General features: G+C 49.3%; 3 protein-coding genes across 13 annotated transcripts in view; all 3 read left to right on the forward strand.

The window, feature by feature from the left end:
• Positions 1–17,571, forward strand: part of LOC127697608 (epoxide hydrolase 1-like) — a 114,573-nt gene that overhangs the window by 23,366 nt on the left and 73,636 nt on the right. The window lies entirely within an intron of this gene.
• LOC127697610 (epoxide hydrolase 1-like) overlaps positions 9,942–17,571 on the forward strand; it is an 81,067-nt gene continuing 73,437 nt past the window's right edge. The window contains exon 1 of the mRNA XM_052200874.1: positions 9,942–10,018. The gene's annotated coding sequence lies outside the window, so the exon portion shown is untranslated. The remainder of the gene's footprint in view (positions 10,019–17,571) is intronic.
• The window catches only part of LOC127697606 (epoxide hydrolase 1-like), an 81,252-nt gene continuing 73,636 nt past the window's right edge, over positions 9,956–17,571 (forward strand). For 9 of the 10 annotated variants that reach the window (XM_052200863.1, XM_052200865.1, XM_052200862.1 and 6 more), the window contains exon 1: positions 12,982–13,093. In XM_052200863.1, the coding sequence (XP_052056823.1) occupies positions 12,997–13,093 (97 nt within the window). In that variant the 5' untranslated portion in view covers positions 12,982–12,996. Of the gene's footprint in view, positions 10,019–12,981; positions 13,094–17,571 lie in introns of those variants that run through there. The other variant, XM_052200867.1, reaches the window with a different exon arrangement.

The following is a 17,571-nucleotide window of genomic DNA, read 5'->3' on the forward strand; positions in this document are numbered from 1 at the left end:
GGTGGTGGCATATGCCTGTAATCCCAGCATTCCAGGAAGCAGAGGCAGGTGGATTTCTGAGTTTGAGGCCAGCCTGGTCTACAGAGTGAGTTCTAGGACAGCCAGGGCTACACAGAGAAACCTTGTCTCAAAAAACCAAATCCAAACAAACAAACAAACAAACAAACAAACAAACAAAAAAAGTTAGTTTGGACTGTATAACCAAACTGTAATATAAATTTTTATCTATGCCATTTGAAAGGATGGCATGATAAATCCTGAGGATTTTTAGAACCAACAAAATTTGTTGGCTATGCTTAGTTGATTGAAGTTCTGGCTGGAGAAATTTTCACATCGCAGCCCATCTCAGAGCTCTTCCCATATAAGGAGATCAGCAGCATGTTACCTGTTTTGTTGGACTTCTTGATTTCTTTCATGTCTGCAGTCAGGGTCTTCAGGGGGTCTTCCCCAGTCAAATCTGATTTTTATTAATTTTGAAGGGATCCATAGTTACCTTTTCCTGTTGAAACAAGAACATATTCTCTTTCCCCAAGGTAACATATTTCCTACCTTCCATTCTGAGGTTATCCTATATATATATAGGCTAATCTAAATCATCAGTCCTTTTAAATTCCAATGTATTTTAGCAGTTATGTTATTCATCTCATTGACATTTTAAAAATGTAAAGTCAATAAACATTATTTAACAGATCTCTGGGAGAATCCTTCTTCTCCCCTTCCATGAGCATTTTCTTTAAAGTCCTGTTAGATGGCTTTACAACCACTACAACTCCTTGAAGGATTCTAAGATATATCTGTAACATTTTTAAGCCATAACTTTTTTAAATTGTTGTAATTTGTTGGATACATATCCTGAAGAATCATCAAAGGCATTAGGGAGACTGTCCCAACCTCTAATAAGTGTGCAATCTCAGCATCAGCCTCTCCAGAGATTATAGCAGGTGCCCATTGCATTTTTAATGGGTATCAATTACATGATTATTAATATACACATATATCTTAATTCTCCAAAGTCTATAAAATGAAACATATAAGCTATTATATGACATTGTTCTAAAGCATCATTAAGTAGAATCCAGATTCTTAATTCAGAATAGTGCATCTCTATGGGCTGCTATTCTAATTCCTCTGGCCTGTGTGAATTTTTATCATCTGGAAATTACCTTTTCTGCTGTTGCTGTAGGGCCCAGATTGGGATTAAAGGTGCCACTCCCACACTTCTTTCCCCTTCTGGTGCCTTCCACTAATAGTTCCTCCTCTTTCTCCTGCTCTTCCTCCTCCTCTTCCTCCTCCTCCTCTTCTTTGTTTAGACGGCTTTCTCTGCATAGCCTTGGTTGTTTCTGTGATGTATTGACTTATATTCCTCTAGGCTTAATCCAATGGTATGGCTAGGTTGTAGTTTAGTTTTTTGAGGAAACTTCTTTATACCGACTTCAATGGTGGCTGCATTTGTTCCAATTCCAGTCCTCAGTGTATAAAGATCCCTTGTCAGTTTTGATCATTGTTTCCTGAGCTATTAAAGAATATTCATTTGCATGAATTATAGCTTCTTTGTGAATCTGTACAGCTCTCTGACTATCCCACCCTTGAGACAACAGGTCTCAAGGTCAACAGCAGGCCAACGCTGGCTGCTATTCCAGGATACTCCAAAATACCACTTACTACTGCTCTAAAATAAGGAGTGGAGGTTGCTGAACTAACACGCTACAGTCAGACCTGCTCTGTAGTCCGAGATCATGAGTCTCAATGGCCCTTCCTTGAGCAAAGTACTAACATTGTCATCTTGATTAGAACGTAAGAGAACAGTTTGAGTCACGTGGGATCTGTGACCTTGCCGTCCACTCTGCCTTCACTGGGGCGGATTGGAAGATGATGCTTTCCAGGAAGCTGCACCCATGGCAGCCTCAAACTGAGGAAAGTATTAGAATATGCTGTGTTGACCCATGCACACACACTCAACATGAAGCTACTCATGAGGAGACCTAGTGAGACATTGATAACAACTAATAATCCAGTTGAGTATTGACAGCTCTGTTCTGTACCGCGGTGCCGGCAACACTGGAGCTGAGCTTTGAGACTGTTATTAAATGAAGTCAGGCTTGGACACAGCTCTGAAGTTCTGTGATAATCGCCTCCCAGCTGAGCACTTCTAGGTGACTAACAGGCACCTAGCATATACAGTTTGACGTAGTGGACTAAGGAGTAGCTTATGAGGTGGGCATGGGCGTGGAGCAGGACACTGGGACCTTATCATGGCATTCAGACTGGCACGAGGTTTTAAATGAATTATTTGTGAAGTTTCAGGTTGCAGTTTTCCCACACACAAAGTTCCACACAAAAGTAGACTACCGGGCAAAGCTGGCACGGGCCACGCTCACACCCTGGAATCCCTTTCCTTAGATGGGGCTCCAGCAATGATCTGTGGGCACCCTGTCTCAGGGTCACTGAGGTTCAGTTTGCTGTCTGAAGTCCAGAGTGTAACTGCCCTGTGCACACAGCAGATGAGCTGACTCATTGGGACTGTGCCGTGTACAAAGGAAGGAGTGAGGACTCACGCCCAGGCTGTCCTGCCTCTCCCAAGGGCTCTGGATGCTCTTGTGCACAGAGCTCCATAGGCCTGCTGCTTCAAGAGGGCTCAAGGTGCCAGCACTGAGCCCTGGTGGACAGCAGAGCATGCTGGGACGATTCTGCCCAGGAAAGTGAAAGGCCTGGCTTGTGTCCCCAAGGAAAACAACAGCAGTGTTTTGGTCTCTCCCTGCTGCGGTGATGTGGAGGGCTGACTTTCAAGTTCACTGGGCAGGTCGGCCATCTTTCCTGCTGTCCCTGATTGTTGCTCTCCTGATGACATCATGCAGAACTGTTCTCTTTTGCTTCCAGGACCTGAGAGCTGGGTCAGAAATGACAGTGTCTGTCTGCGCTGCTGTGGTGCAGCTTCCAGAACTATGGAGATGAGATGGCTCCCAGCCTTTCCCACATCTCTCCCTCAACTGGCCCTGCAAAGCCTAACCTACAAGTCTGTACAGGGCCTGGGGGAGAGGCCCTGCCATTCTGCAATGAAGGTTGCTCACTGCCCTGCGGATTCCTTGACTCTAGGGGGAGCTACTGAGTTCTGAATCTTCTATGTCACTAACCTGCTGAGCCAGACACTTGTCCTGTAGGTGTCTCCACCTCCCTGTCCTCCACACAGGGTGGCCCAGGTGACAGGTGGGTTGTCAGAATGTGTGGGACACCCAAGACAGAGGAGCTTGCTGGGCTCCTGTAGAGGGCTTTGTTCCAGGATGGATGGTGGGCAGGGAGAGGCAGAGGCTGGGCACTGCGTCCTGAAGGCAGTGGAGGGGGCCTCACCTCTGCAGGCCTCTATCCTGCAGGCAGTGGTGGTCCTGGTTAGACCAGGTGGAGAACTTTCCTAAGATGTAGGCAGCCAGTCCCACGGGAGAGTCATTCAGAGCACAACCTGGGTGGTAGGGAGGGAGGGAGGGATTCAAGCCTGGCCCCAGAGAGTATGGGACTCCAGGTCAGAGACGTGGGGCTGGATCAGAGTGATGCCGGGGGCAGAAGCTCTGTTTCCAGCACAGCCTTCCCCTATGCCACACATCTGGAGCCCTTGTAACATCAACAGAGCACCGCAGTAGGGCAGAGTCAAAAACATTACCATCCAGGTGCTCATCTGCTGGACAAGAGAGTTTGCTGATGGATGACAAAAGCCAATCACCATGTCACACCTGTGGTATGATCCAGTCTTTGCCAAAGTGGGGCTAGGATCAATCACATCAGAGCTCAGGGTACGGAAGGATCTGGAAAGGTCTGGTATGAGGCAAGAGTTTGGCAACAACACGAAGCAGGAGCCTTTTTAGGCGAAATCTATTCTGGGGAGCACAGAAAAGAAACCTAGCTGGAGACTTGACCTGTCTGGGAGCTGAGGCCACCAGATAGCATCACAGATGGTATAGAAAGCCAGAAACTTGGGCCCAGTAGAAGAACCTATCCTGCAAGCACCAGGTCCAGTACAGGTGTCAGCCCTGCTAGATCGCATAGGATTGTCTTAGTGGGCTGGCGTCCAAGGTGAACTCAAGGCTAGAACTGGCCTCTTTGAACATTTGTGCCCTGAGGAGGGTTTGTGCTGTAACACTCTGGTAACTATGGTACTAGGTAGATAGTGAGTGAAGGCCGCGCTCCAGAGCTTGACACTAAATAGTGTTTAGTGCCATCTGCCCTGGGGCATTACCTGCCCTGTTTCCTCCTCCACAGGCCACTTGTCCTATCTTCAGGCTCTGTATATTGTGCCACAGGAAAATAGATTTGGTTCTGAAGTATCAGGGTCCTGTTCACTTTGGCCTCTCCCAGATGTGTCTGCCTCTGGCTATGCTCTCCCTTTTACCTACTATAAACCTTTTCCTCTACCATACAGTCTTTCTTTTCCTTCCTTCCTTCCTTTCTTTTTTATTTTCTTTCCTTTTTTCTTTCCCCATTCTTTCTTCCTCCTTTTCATTCTTCCTTTCTTCCTGTTGTGTTTTATAAAATGATAGAAGAGAGGGAATATATTTGGTAGAGGGAACTATGGTGTGGTGGGGGAGGGGTGCCTCTGCAGGCCCAAACTGAGGCATCCCTCCCCCCCCCCCAAGGGACCAGCCATGCAACAATGGTATTTTATAGAGTGGAGTTTATTCAGGACTTGGGGAGGGGAGTTGAAAGAAAGGAGAGAGAGAGAGAGAGAGAGAGAGAGAGAGAGAGAGAGGAGCCAGGCCACGTGGAGAGAGAGATGAGGGAGGGGAATGGGGAGAGAAGGGGAAGAGGGGGAGGGAGCACAAGAGAGAGAGAGGAGGGGCAAGCAGTTCCTTTTATAGTGAGTCTGGCAGGTAACTGTGGGGCAGAGCCTAGACTAAATGCCAACACTGCCTCCCTCTCTCCCTCTCTCCCTTCCTCCTTCCCTCTCTCCCTCCCTCCATCCTTCCCTCCCTCCCTCCTTCCCTCTCTCCCTCCTTTCTTCTTTACCTCTCTCTCTCTCTCTGTCTCTCTGTCTCTCTGTCTCTCTGTCTCTCTGTCTCTCTGTCTCTCTCTCTCTCTCTCTCTCTCTCCTCAAACTTTAGGAGGTACAACCTAGCTAGAGGAAATAGGTCATCAGGATGAGTCCCGGGGGACCATAACACAGAGTAAACTCTTCCTCCTTTAAATTGATTCAGTCTGATCATATTTGGTCATAGTAACAACAAAGAGTATCTAATACAAGTTAAGATTTCTTTAGCAAGACATTGTTTTTCTTTGACCAGTAGAAGTACACATTTGGCCCTGTGAGGACAGCTCTAAGTGACAAGTTTTGCCTTGTGTGTATGTGTGTGTGGGGGGTATTCTTTGTTGTTTTTTGACATTAGGCAGGCTAGCTGGCTGGTTCAGAGATTCTAAGAACGCTCTTGTCTCTTGTTTACCATTTCCCCACAAGTGCTGGGATTAGGATGCCCATGCTACCTGTCTGGCTTTTAATGAGGCTCTGAGGAATCCACTTAGGGTCCGCACGCTTGTGTGACAGATGCTTTTACCCACTGAGCCATCTCCCCAACCCTTGGAAGTTTAACAATCCCTGGAATAAGTCAAAGGGTGGTCCTAATCATCCCAAGAGTCCCAGAGAGCCGTCCAGTATTCAAGGAAAGGGTCTCAGACCCCAGCCTGAGAGCTGTAATCATGGCAACAGCCCAGAGCTGGAAGTCTTTGTAGCAGAGACCTGCAGGGACTGTAGTGCTAGGAGCATCACTTGCCACCACTCTGTCTGCCTATTGCTGCTGCTCACTGCAGCCATGGTGGAGGCAAAGGGGACTGCTAGCCCCTCCCTTACATTCAGGTAGAACCCACAGTCAGACAATGGTGGCAGAGAGAGGTAAGTCACTGGTTACACTGACACAGAGTGACCAGAAGTAGGATCCAGCTATAAGTCACATGACCCACCCCAAGTCACTCCCTCCCTTCAGCTGGGTCCCAAACTTTTCTCAACCTCCAAAATAGTGTAGGCACCTGAGCATTGTAACTCGTGAGCCTGTGTGACACATTCCTAACTCTTAGGTCTCAAAGAAACCCAGGACAAGTGGCTAGGTGATTGAATCACCACTACTGATGTGCTTATAAAAAGATAAAGAGAAGGGAGATGTGTTCTATGGAGGTGTGGTAAGGTATGGGAAGTGGGTGCATTCTGTCTAAATTCCACGCCACAGTTACCTGGCAACAGCCAAGTGTGCCTGACTCACTATAAAAGGGGCTGCTCGCCCTCTCCTAGCTTTCTTGTTCTCTTGTTTCTCTGCCTCCCTTCTCCCCTCTCTCCACATTCCCCCCCCCCCCCCACACAGTCTCATGACAGGCCTCTCCTCCTCTTCTTCTTCTTCTTCTTCTTCTTCTTCTTCTTCTTCTTCTTCTTCTTCTTCTTCTTCTTCTTCTTCTTCTTCTTCTTCTCTCTCTCTCTCTCTCTCTCTCTCTCTCTCTCTCTCTCTCTCTCTCTCTCTCTCTCTCTCTCTCTCTGCCTTTCTCTAAACTTCCCTCCCCATGTCCTGAATGAACACTATTCTATACTATACCATGTGTGGCTGGTCCCTCAGAGGGGGAAGGGATGCCTCAGCATGGGCCCACAAAGGCTCCCTCTTCCCCCACACCATACCTCTCCTCCACCAAACATATTCCTTCTCTCTTTATCTTTTTATAAAACACAGCATCTGCAATCAACCATCTCCTCACCCCATGCTTAGGAGCAGACTTCCTTTCTTCACTCAGTGACATTCTGATGCTGTCTCCAGAGGCTCAGAGTCATCTTTGCTGAATGACTCAGCCAGCCTCACAGGTCTCCACAGTCTGATGGTCACAACAATGCTCACCTCTCTAAAGTTTCTTCTAAGATGTAAGGCCGTTTCTCAGCTGGGAACCCCTGTCAATAAAAGCCCCTCTACACACAGAGCATGCCAACAGCACAAGGCACCACCCCATAGGGCATCGAGGAGAGGCTCTTCCAACTGCCCCAGGCTCTAGGGTGAGCTATCATCTCTTAGATTTTGCCAGGCTCCTCAGCAATCATATTGCTTTGTCAGAACCTGTCTTGTGTGGCCTGTGCATGTTCCTTTCCTCACTGAACTGTATTTTTCTTTTCAGGTTTTTGCTCTACTTTCTGCTTTTAATTTGTACCATAAACCTCACTAAATTCAACAAGCATTTGGGCCATAGTGTGAAGGCTGTGCTAAGATCTCCAACATCGGATAACTTGCTCCATCACTTTTGAATTTAGCCTCAGACACAGGCAGAACACAGCTGTGTGCGTGTGTGTGTGTGTGTGTGTGTGTGTGTGTGTGTGTGTGTGTGTGTGTGTGTGTATACCTCTGGTTCCGATTCTTGAAGGAATTTTTGTCCCCCTCTGAAACTTCACCACCCTGGCCTTATTGTCTGTAGCTCTCTCAGAGTTCTGGTTTCCCACCTCACTCCCACAGGAAAGGCCACCAGAAGAAGGGAACAATGACTTGGGAGCATGGCTTGAGAAGATGCAGTTGGAAGCCAGATGTGGTGGTGTAAGCCTTTAATCCCAGCATTTGGGAGGTAAAGGTAAGTGGATCTCTTGAGTTTGAGGCTAGCCTGGACTACAGAGTGAGTTCTGGGACAGCCAGAGCTACACAGAGAAAGCCCGTCTTGAAAAAAAGGAACAAATGAAAATGAGTATCCTTTTTTTTTCTTTTCTTTTTTTTTATTCAATATATTTTTTATTTACATTTCAAATGATTTCAAATGAAAGTCCCATAAGCCCCCTTCTCTCCCCCTGTCCTCCCACCCACCCCTTCCCACTTCCCTGTTCTGGTTTTGCCGAATAGAGTATCCATTTGATAATGGCAGGGCAGGCGTGGCCACTGGAGTGGACTCAGACCTGAGACAATGGGGGTTTTTACTCAGACCTGTTTGGATCAGAAAGTAGAGAGGCCAGGAGCCAAGGCCAGGCTATGAACCTCCAGTGAGTGATCCACCATATTCAACGGGGCTCTACTTCCCAAAGGTTCCACAACCATTAGCATGCCACCACTAGCTACGGGCCAAACATTCCCTACACGGGCTTCCATTACGATGACCTGTGAGTGTCCTCACATGAACCCATACACTCTGCTTGGGGCTTCAGTCTGCAGTAGAGTTCCAGGGTCAGTAGACTTTTTGCCCTGGATTATGCAATTTAAAATTAGTAAATGGTGACATTTTATTAACACCAGCTCATCCAAGACATCTGGGTCAGCACCACATTAGCCTGGCTTTCTTTTAGGGATAGGAGTGGTTCTATAATTTTGATTCAAACTGTCACCCACACATTTGTCAAATCTGGCCTGTGTCCCTTCTTCCCTCATGATGTTTTGTCTCAGCAATAGGAACCCTGACTAAGACAAGCCGGTTTAGCAATTCACAGGAGGATACATCCATCACCAACAACTAGTGTTAGAGTTCCCTCTCCCTCTCCCTCTCCCTCTTCCTCCACCTCCTACTCTACCTCCCTCTTTCTCTGCTCCCTCTCCCTCTCCTCCCTCTCCTTCTTCTCCCTCTCCCTCCCCCCTCTCCCTCTCTTCTCTCTCCTTCTACTCTCTCTCCCTCTCTTCTCTCTCTCTCTCCCTCTCCTCTCTCCCTCCCTCCCCTCTCTCTGTTTTTCAAGACAGGAATTTCTCTTAGTCCTGGCTGTTGTGGAACTCACTCTTGGACCAAACTAGCCTGAAACTCACAGATCTGCCTGCAGCCACTTCTGCCCAGCTGGTTAGAAGGTTTCCATGCTCACTTTGTTAAGAACAATATGTTTACCTGTGCTGTGAATGGCTGGAGGCAGCACTCCTGTGGGAGCAATTTAGAGGGCTTGCTATGGGACAAGCCTGGACTGCACACTGTGGAGGACAACCTCAGGTGTGCCCCAGGGTGTGTGTGTGTGTGTGTGTGTGTGTGTGTGTGTGTGAGCTGCAGTAGCAGGAAATCCCAGGTTCCCAGAGAGGACAGAGGACATAGTATCAGGAGTTCCAGGGAGGTGGGAATGAGTTGAGTGTATTCCCTGGAGAGAAACTGGCCCTCCATTAGAACAGAGAAGGCTTGGGCCCTGGTGAGCAGGGAAGGAGGCTGGAGACCAGGGGTGAGGTGAGAATTAAGATCCCTGCCTTCAAATGTATGCAGGGTGATAAACCTGGACCCCACAGCAGGCCCCTGATCACAGTGGTGAGCCTGGTCATCTTGTCTGTGTACTTGCTGAAGCTCATGAAGGCTCCAGGCTACTCTTAGGAGGGCTGCGGGGTAGACAGGAGACTGGGCAGGCTGGCTAATGGAGAGCAGGTTAGCCCCAAGGGTGCCAGGAACTGCGGTTGACCCACCCCTGCTTGCTCCCTAGGCAGCACTGCCTCCTTCCTCCCTGTGCTGCCCTCTGCTTGGTGTCCATGCCCTCTGGGCTTCAGATCAGCCAGCCTCACAGGGTGTGCTTAAAGACACACTTAAGGTTTGTGTGTTCGTGTCCACACTTCACTCTGTTTTATTTGTGGCTCTGGGAATGAACTCCAGCGCCTTGCCCATGGGAGACAAGCACCCTAGCAAGCTTTCTCCCCAGATGTTTGCTCACTGACCGATTATCAGATGATTACAAGGAATTGCTAGGAAGGTGAGAAGAAGGCTGTAGCACCAGACCAGCTCGGGCTTTTGTGTTTAGAGTCCACAGGCTGCAGAGTTTAACCTGCCAATAACCTGTTCAGAACGGCAGACTTTGCCAGAATAGGTGAAACCTTAGCTAGGTGCTTAGGTAACCTAGGCCAAGTAGGCAACTTGAGGGTGGGGCCAATGGTGGGGCGGGGCTAGTGGGGGCGGGGCTAGTAGGGGCGAGGCTAACAGACAACTAGTTCCTCCATAGCTCAGAGGTAGGCAAAGAAGCTCAAGAGGAGTTTGGGAGTGGAGGAACTGCACACCAGCCGCCTCGGGAGTGGGAGCGCTAGCGCGAGCGCGACCCCTGACTGTTAGTCCCGGGACAGTGGCAGGGCTCCAGAGCGAGAGCTGTCAGGTTTGTATCTCCAGCAGCTATATGCACTTCCTGCTATCCCAAGGCTGTTCCAGGCTGGCAATTGGCCAAGCCTTCCAGTCCTGCATCTGATGCCCCACCCCTCTAGCCAGGCAGTCAGATGCACCTGGAAGAAAGGGTTGGGTGCTAAGCTGGCTCCCTCCCCTGCAGACGCAGGTTTGTCTCTTTGGTTCCAGGATTGCTTCTTGCCCAGGAACCTGAGCCAATCCAGGTAGCAGAGAGCGCTGGTCATGCAGTGATGCTTAATTTTAATTTCTTCAATTCATTGTCTCCTTTTTTTAAACTTCCGGCGGCGGGAAGTCTGGATTGCCTTGCCAGCGCCAGGTTAGCCAGATTGGGCGGGCGCTAGAAGAATCCATTGCATGCACATACATGCATGTCAGCATTAGGACCGAGCCTTTGCTACTATTCTGCCCCTCCTGGCAAGGAATGGAGAGGTCCACACTTATTTGGCATTATCTTTTTTTCTTTCTTTCTTTCGTTTTTTTTTTTTTTTTAAGTCACAGAGCCCCAGAGGCTCACATTAGCTTTTACTAGGGTCGTGGCTTCCTTCCTCAAGTGGAGCCTTTCACTGGCTGTGCAGTGCATGGACTTAGAAGACTGGGAGGGGATAAATAAAGCAAAGGCATGGGCATGTTCCAACCCTAATACCCTACACGAGTGTCACATGATGGCTTCCCGTGTCCCTGAAGAAGCATCTACAGTGGGGCTTAGGGACCTGAGCTGACTATTCAGACACTGCCTTTCACCCTAGGGATGGCAGGGAATATGTTCTCATGGGCTCTGGGACCTTTTTAATGCAGAGAAAAACCAAAATTCAAGGCCCTAGGTCAGATTCCCTGCACCACAAAATAAATGTCTATCTATTTGTAAAATATAAATTATAATTGTGAGCTGTAGGAAATAGAAAGCCATAAAAGAAACCAGGACTGCTGACTGGAGAGGGAAGGTCTCACAGAGGCAACACTCTCACCCTCCAGAGGGTTAGGAGTGGCCTCACTCTCCGTGTCCAGCTGCACTGGGCTGAGGGGAGAACGTGCAAAGGTCCTGAGGCAGAGGTGTGCCTGGTGTGGTGGCTTTTATGTCTTCAGTTGTCCTCTGAGAGGAGCAACCAATGTCCTTGAGGGGGCCCCAAGCTTTATGCTGCCCCTCCTTCCAAGAAAACAAGATTTCCCTAGGCCCTCAGGTGCTCCTGGACCAGCTGTGTGGCCTTCAGCACCAACACTAATACCCCATGCTATCTGGTGTGGCTGCACCTGCCCTTGGCTGAGCCTTGCACACCTGCTGCCCCAGATGTGCTGAGAGGGAAGTGCATGCTGAGCAGAGGGAGGGATTCTTAGAGAAAGGGGGAGAGTCTCCATCAGACCTCTGGGGTCCAGTTTCTGCCCAGTGCCCAACTAGTGCCCCAGGGGTACCCACAAAAAGCCCCGTAAGGTTGGGCAGCATCCTTCCTCCCGTCCTCAGCGGCCCAGCATGCCCAGGCATGGCCCTGCTTATCTGGTGCCTCAGCCCTTTTTGTTTTTGTTTTCCCTTGGGTTCTGGCCCAGGCTCAAGTATTTGAAGGGCAGAAGCCCAAATTCTGCTTCCTGATTCTTGTTTTAAGACCTCTGAGTATGGGAACACAGCCTGGCTGGTGGGATGGGGAACAACAGAGGTCAAGGACAAGATTGGAAGCAGGGAGGCCACTACTCAGTCCCAGTGGCTTTCTGGGGTCACCTGCAGGTGGTCTTCAGGAAAAACTGGTGGCATGGTGGAGTCTCCAGTGAGCTGTGTTGCTAAGACTGGGGAAAGGTGACCAAGAGGAAGGCCAACCCCTGCCAGGAACCTTCTCCTGCCTGCATGGTGATACCCAGGGGATGGGTACACTGGGTCTCCTCCTCAGACATAATCATTTCCACAACTGGTTCACTGGAGTAAAGAGCCCACTAGCAGGGTGATTGATTTCCTGAGGAAAGTCACAGTTCATGCCTTCTCCCCAGAGAGCAACTGTTCTCCCTCTCTGAGTGGCCGGCATGTCCCTTCCACCATTACAGGCCCGGGGTGGCATCTGAATCCTGGCCCAGTGCATGCCCTCCCTTTGCTGCCAGTTGGTTGTGCCCACTTTCCTATACAGCCAAACCACTGTGCAGAGCCGCACCCGTGCACTCTTCCAGGGCTGAGGAGATCACTTTAGGGGCAAAAGTGTTGTTCCACCTGTGCTATTAAAATATGTTTACAGAAAACTCCACTTGACTAACTGACAAACAACAATTCTTGTTTGTGCTTAAGAAGGTGGAGTCTGCCCCCTCTAGCATTCCAGAGTCTGGCAAGCAGTGGCACAGTATGGCTGTCTCTTTGCACTTACTGCTTAGATTATCTTGACTAAACTTCCTCTCTGAACTTTTCATGCTCTCTACACACAGGGAATGCCCTTTGGTTCTTGAGGTTATAGTAGTACATAAGGTGATAAATTTGATAAATGCAAGAGAAGGGCCTTCCTCAGGTGAAGGATGCAGCTCTGCACTGGGGCTGTGCGGCCTGTGGCTTTCCCTGTAACATCCAGTCAGGTGTAGCCAGGATCTTGACCTCAGGTGCAGAAAGTAGTTTAAGAGGGATCCTCTATGAAGCAGAGTTGTAGTTTATTAAGAAAAGGTTTTAAGGCCATCAATTGATGGCTCAGTGGTTAAGAGCACTACCTGCTCTTCCGGAGGTCCTGGGTTCAAATCCCAGCAACCACACGGTTGCTCACAACCATCTGTAATAAGATCGGATGACCCTTTTCTGGTGTGTCTGAAAACAGCTACAGTGTACTTTCATATAATAAATAAATAAATATTTAAAAAAAAAGAAAGAAAAGGTTTTAATACAGACTTAAAAGGAGTGACATGATCATGTATCTGTTCCTCTCAGACAGGCAGAAATGACAAATGATTCCACAGAAGAGCATGATGAACTCCTAAATGGACTGGGCTCACGGGAACATGAGCGAGGGACTCTTTACAGCATTGTGGGTGACTTGGGAGGGTTTCCTCACTGATGAGTCCCATCTTATCATCAAGAGCTGCATCCTATCTTCAGGTACCCTACAGTCACCCTACCTCCTGGACACTCTACCAGCCCCACCCTAGCCCACCCTAAGCCCACGTATACTGAGAGTAGATTAGTGATGGGTGGGTGAGGTGGTTTGAAAGAAAATGGCCGCCATAGGCTCATAGGGAGTGGTCCTATTAAGAGGTGTGGACTTGTTGGAGTTGTGGCCTTGTTGGAGACAGTGTGTCACTGGGGGGAAGCTTTGAGGTCTCAGATGCTCAAGCAGGGCCTAGTGTTTCAGTCTCTTCCTGTGTCTGCAGACCCAGATGTAGAACTCTCAGCTTCCTCTCCAGCACCGTGCCTGCCTGCCTGCCGCCATGCTCCCCACCATGAAGATAATGGACTAAACCTATTAGCTATAAGTCAGCTCCAATTAATTGTTTTCCTTCTAAGAGTTGTTGTGGTCATGGTGTCTTTTCACAGCAATAAAACATTAGACAGTGGGAAAGGGTAAGTGTCTTAGTCAGGGTTTCTATTCCTGCATAAATGTCATGACCAAGAAGCAAGTTGGGGAGGAAAGGGTTTATTCAGCTTATACTTTCCACATTGCCGTTCGTCACCAAAGGAAGTCAGGACTGGAACTCAAGCAGGTCAGGAAGCAGGAGCTGATGCAGAGGCCATGGAGGATGTTCCTTACTGACTTGCTTCCCCTGGCTTGTTCAGCCTGTTTTCTTATAGAACCCAAGACTACCAGCCCAGGGATGGCATCACCCACAAGGGGCCCTCCCCCCTTGATCACTAATTGAGAAAATGCCCCACAGCTGGATCTCATGGAGGCACTTCCCCAACTGAAGTTCCTTTCTCTGTGATAACTCCAGCTTGTGTCAAGTTGACACACAAAACCAGCCAGGACAGTGACAAGTGGCCTTGTGTTCCCCTCAGTCTAGGGTATGTTAAGATCTCCATTGCCCTAGTCCTAGCTATCACTGTACTTTCCCTTAACCTGATGTTATCTCTTCTCCTCATTGGAGATAGGATGGAGAAAGAAAGTGGTGCCCACCTCAGTGTGAGTGCCATCCCAGGAGAGGGTCCCACTGAGGTGCCTTGGTGGATTTTGTAGTCTCCCTGTTCGAAGAATTCAGAAGACTGAAAATGTTTTATTATAACCATTTTTATCTATGTTTTTATTGAGCAAGAAGAATTACACAGTGGTTTGTGGGGTTCATTGTACACTTGTTTGCTGATAAGAGAGAAGTATTGGGGTTTTTATACACAGGTCAAAAAAAGGACAAAGGAATTCTTTCATGTCACAAGGAAGTAGAGACTTGTGCTTTGACTGCTAAGCATGGTTAAGTCTTATTTGTGGGCTTTTCCCAAAGGATTATGGTCCCTTGCAGCACTTTGAAAGTTTTTTGAAGAGACTCAACCAGATCCTGGGGGTTGAGGGGCTCCCCTATCTTCTCTTATTTTCCCTGTCTTTCTGTCATCTTGAACTACTACTGCAATGTCCCTGTCCAGGGCCCCACTGAACTTCCTGTAGACACAGCTGGCTGGCTTTAATCTGCCTGCAGTTTGCTACATTATCTGGGAAGGCTGTGGGATGTCATGGCCAGGGGTAGGAGGTCCCAAAGCCTCCATGTGGCATCAGAAAACCACAGTGCAGAGTGTATAAACTGAGGACAGGCCACTCCAAGGTCTGGTTAACAGGAAGGGTGTCAGTGTAGATATGAGAGAGAGTACAGCCAGAGTCTGCTCGAAGGGGCATCGATTGAAAGCAGGAAACTGGATGTGGCCAGCAGGCTGGATGGGTCATGAGAGGAAGGAGGGGATTGAGAGAGGAAGACCAAGAGAGGACTAAGAGAGGGGGGAGACCAAGTCTGAGAGAGAGAGAGAATAAAACAGAGGAAGGAGGGAGGGAGGGAGAGAGGGAGGGATGGAGGGAGGGAGAGAGGGAAAGAGAGGGAGTGAAGAAGGAAGGGAGAGGGAGGGAGGGAGGGAGAGAGGAGAGAAGGGGAGGGAGAGAGAGAAGGAGATACAGGGAGGGAGAGAGGGAGGGAAAGGGAGGGAGAGGGAGGGAGAGAAGGGGAGGCAGGGAGGGAGGAGGGAGAGATGGAGGGAAGGAGAGAGAGGGAGGGAGAGAGGGAGGGAGAGAGAGGGAGGGAGGGAGGGAGAGAGAAAGAGACGGAGAGAGAGGGAGGGAGGAGAGGGAGGGAGAGAGAGGGAGAAAGGGGAGAGAGGGAGGGAGGGAGAGGGAGGGAGAGAGGGAGGAAGGAAGAGAGGGAGGGAGAGAGAGGGAGGGAGGGAGGGAGAGAGGAAAGGAGAAGGAAACGAGAGAGGGAGGTAGAGAGGAAGGGAGGGAGGGAGGGAGAGAGGGAAGGCGAGAGAGGGAGGGAGAGAAAGAGGAGAGGGAGAGGGGAGGGAAAGAAAGGGAGGGAGAGAGGGAGGGAGAGAGGGATAGAGGTAGGGAGAGATGGAGGGAGGGAGAAAGAGGGAGAGATGGAGGGAGGGAGGGAGGGAGAGAGGAAGGGGAGAGAGGGAGGGAGAGAGGGAGGGAGAGAGAGAGGGAGGGAGAAAGGGAAGGAGGGGAGAAAGAAAGGGAGGGAGGGAGAAGAAGGGGGAGGGAGGGAGGGAGAGAGGGAGGGAGGGAGAGAGGGAGAGAGAGAAAGAAGAGAGAGAGAGAGAGGAGAGAGAGAGAGAGAGAGAGAGCCTGAAATAGCAGGGATTATAAGGACAAAGAACAATTGTAGGGAGGGGAAGCCCATGCGGTGGAGACATTTTAGAAGGTTGAGGTGAGCAGAACCAGGAAGCCAGCATAGACTGTGAATCTGTAACAGATTCTGCTGATACTGAGGGAGTCCGGAGGCCAGCATGCAGGTTCCCGTGCTAATAGGCAGCACAGGTAGCCATTGCTCCCCTCTGCCAGGGCTAAGGAAATGCCCCTTGGTAGAGGGGAGCAGGCCTCCCCTAGTCCCTGAGGAATGCTGGCTTTTGTGTAACCATCAGAAGGTGGAGCTGACACAGTTAACAGCTTGTCTCTTGGCCACCTCACCTGGAGCATGGCTCTCCTGCAGAAGGATTGATCTTGATCGGTTTGAAAGCTAGCTTTAAGGTGTTACCAGTCATAAGTTAGTTCCAGAATCAAACCCAGACTCCATCCTGGGAGGCAGGATTCCCTTGTAAGTTAGGAATATACCTACAGTCCCATGCCGAAGCCCTGGTTAGAGACAATTTAGAAATAGAATTATGCTCCTCCCTGGGCTACCAGACTGTCACCCCATTTTGGTTTTTACCTTGATATTTTTCTTTCCTTAAGTGGACTTACATCAAAGCAATGGACTTAGGGACAAAGAAATCTGCCAGGTTCCAAATAAATGAATTCTTAGTTCTTTGAACAATGAGTGGCTCTTTAAGACTCCCTTATCCTAAGATTATCTTTAGTCCAGGCTTGAGTTTAAAATCCTTCTCTAGAACAGAGAGCAGAGGCACCTGGGTTCCCTTGGCCCTGGGAAGAGACAGATTAGCCTGACTCACTGTCAGGTACAAATGAAAGCCATTTGCCACATTCTGGTGATCAGACAAAGCCAGCATTGCTCTAGAACTTGTGAAGCTGACTCTCCTCTACTAAAGCAGTCATTTCCTGAGCACTGGCAGAGGGGACAGATGGCGAACCCGGTGCCTGTTAGCATGTCATGCCGGCCTCCAGGTTCCCTCAGTGTCACGGGACCTGGATCTTCCCACCTCACCCAGGCCCCAAACTTCTCCAGCGCACGCGTTTCTTCCCCAGCCGTCCATTTCCTCACAACCCTGCTATGTCAGCCATGTGCACTCTGGGTCTTCTCTTGGTCTTCCTCTCTCCCTCCCCCACCCCCACCCCACACTGTTCTGCTGCTTCTCTCATGGCTATGATCAGTCTGCTGGCCTTGTTGGATCTACTGCTCCCTGTCTCTGCTCCGGACTCTTCCAGAGGCCTCTGGCTGTTCTCTCCCTCACATCTGCAATAGAAGCCTTCCCCTCCCCTTCACTGTCAGGGAGCAGTCACATCATCAGCTCACAGGGTCACGGGCAAACTTAACCATGGTTTAGCTTTGTTCAAGGCTTTCTATAACTTGTAAGATGACATTATGTGGAGAAACTTACAAACTCCTGTCTTTTCTAAACTTTAAGCAAGTCCACTCTCAGTGGGGAGTTTGTTTCTTAAATCTTTTTAAAATACGAGGAACTGAGACCACAAGATTTTATACCTAAGTGCCTGGAAATGACCCAGTAGACAATGTCACAGGAGCTGGAGGTGACGTGTCACCTTGTATCCACAGTCAGAGTGCAGAGAGGTGAATGCTGGAGCTCAGATCTCTTTCCTCCTTTATTCAGCCTGTGGCTCTAGCACTTGGAAAGACACCAACTCAATTCATGGTGGCTCAGGTCACCTCCTGGAAGCACCATCACAGTCAAACCTGGAGCTTGTGTCCTAAGGGCTCTGAATCCCATCAGGTGGACAGCTGAGATGAGCCCTCACACTTGGGAATGAG

This window comes from Apodemus sylvaticus, chromosome 12 (genome assembly GCF_947179515.1).
Source record: "Apodemus sylvaticus chromosome 12, mApoSyl1.1, whole genome shotgun sequence".
NCBI lineage: Eukaryota > Metazoa > Chordata > Mammalia > Rodentia > Muridae > Apodemus > Apodemus sylvaticus.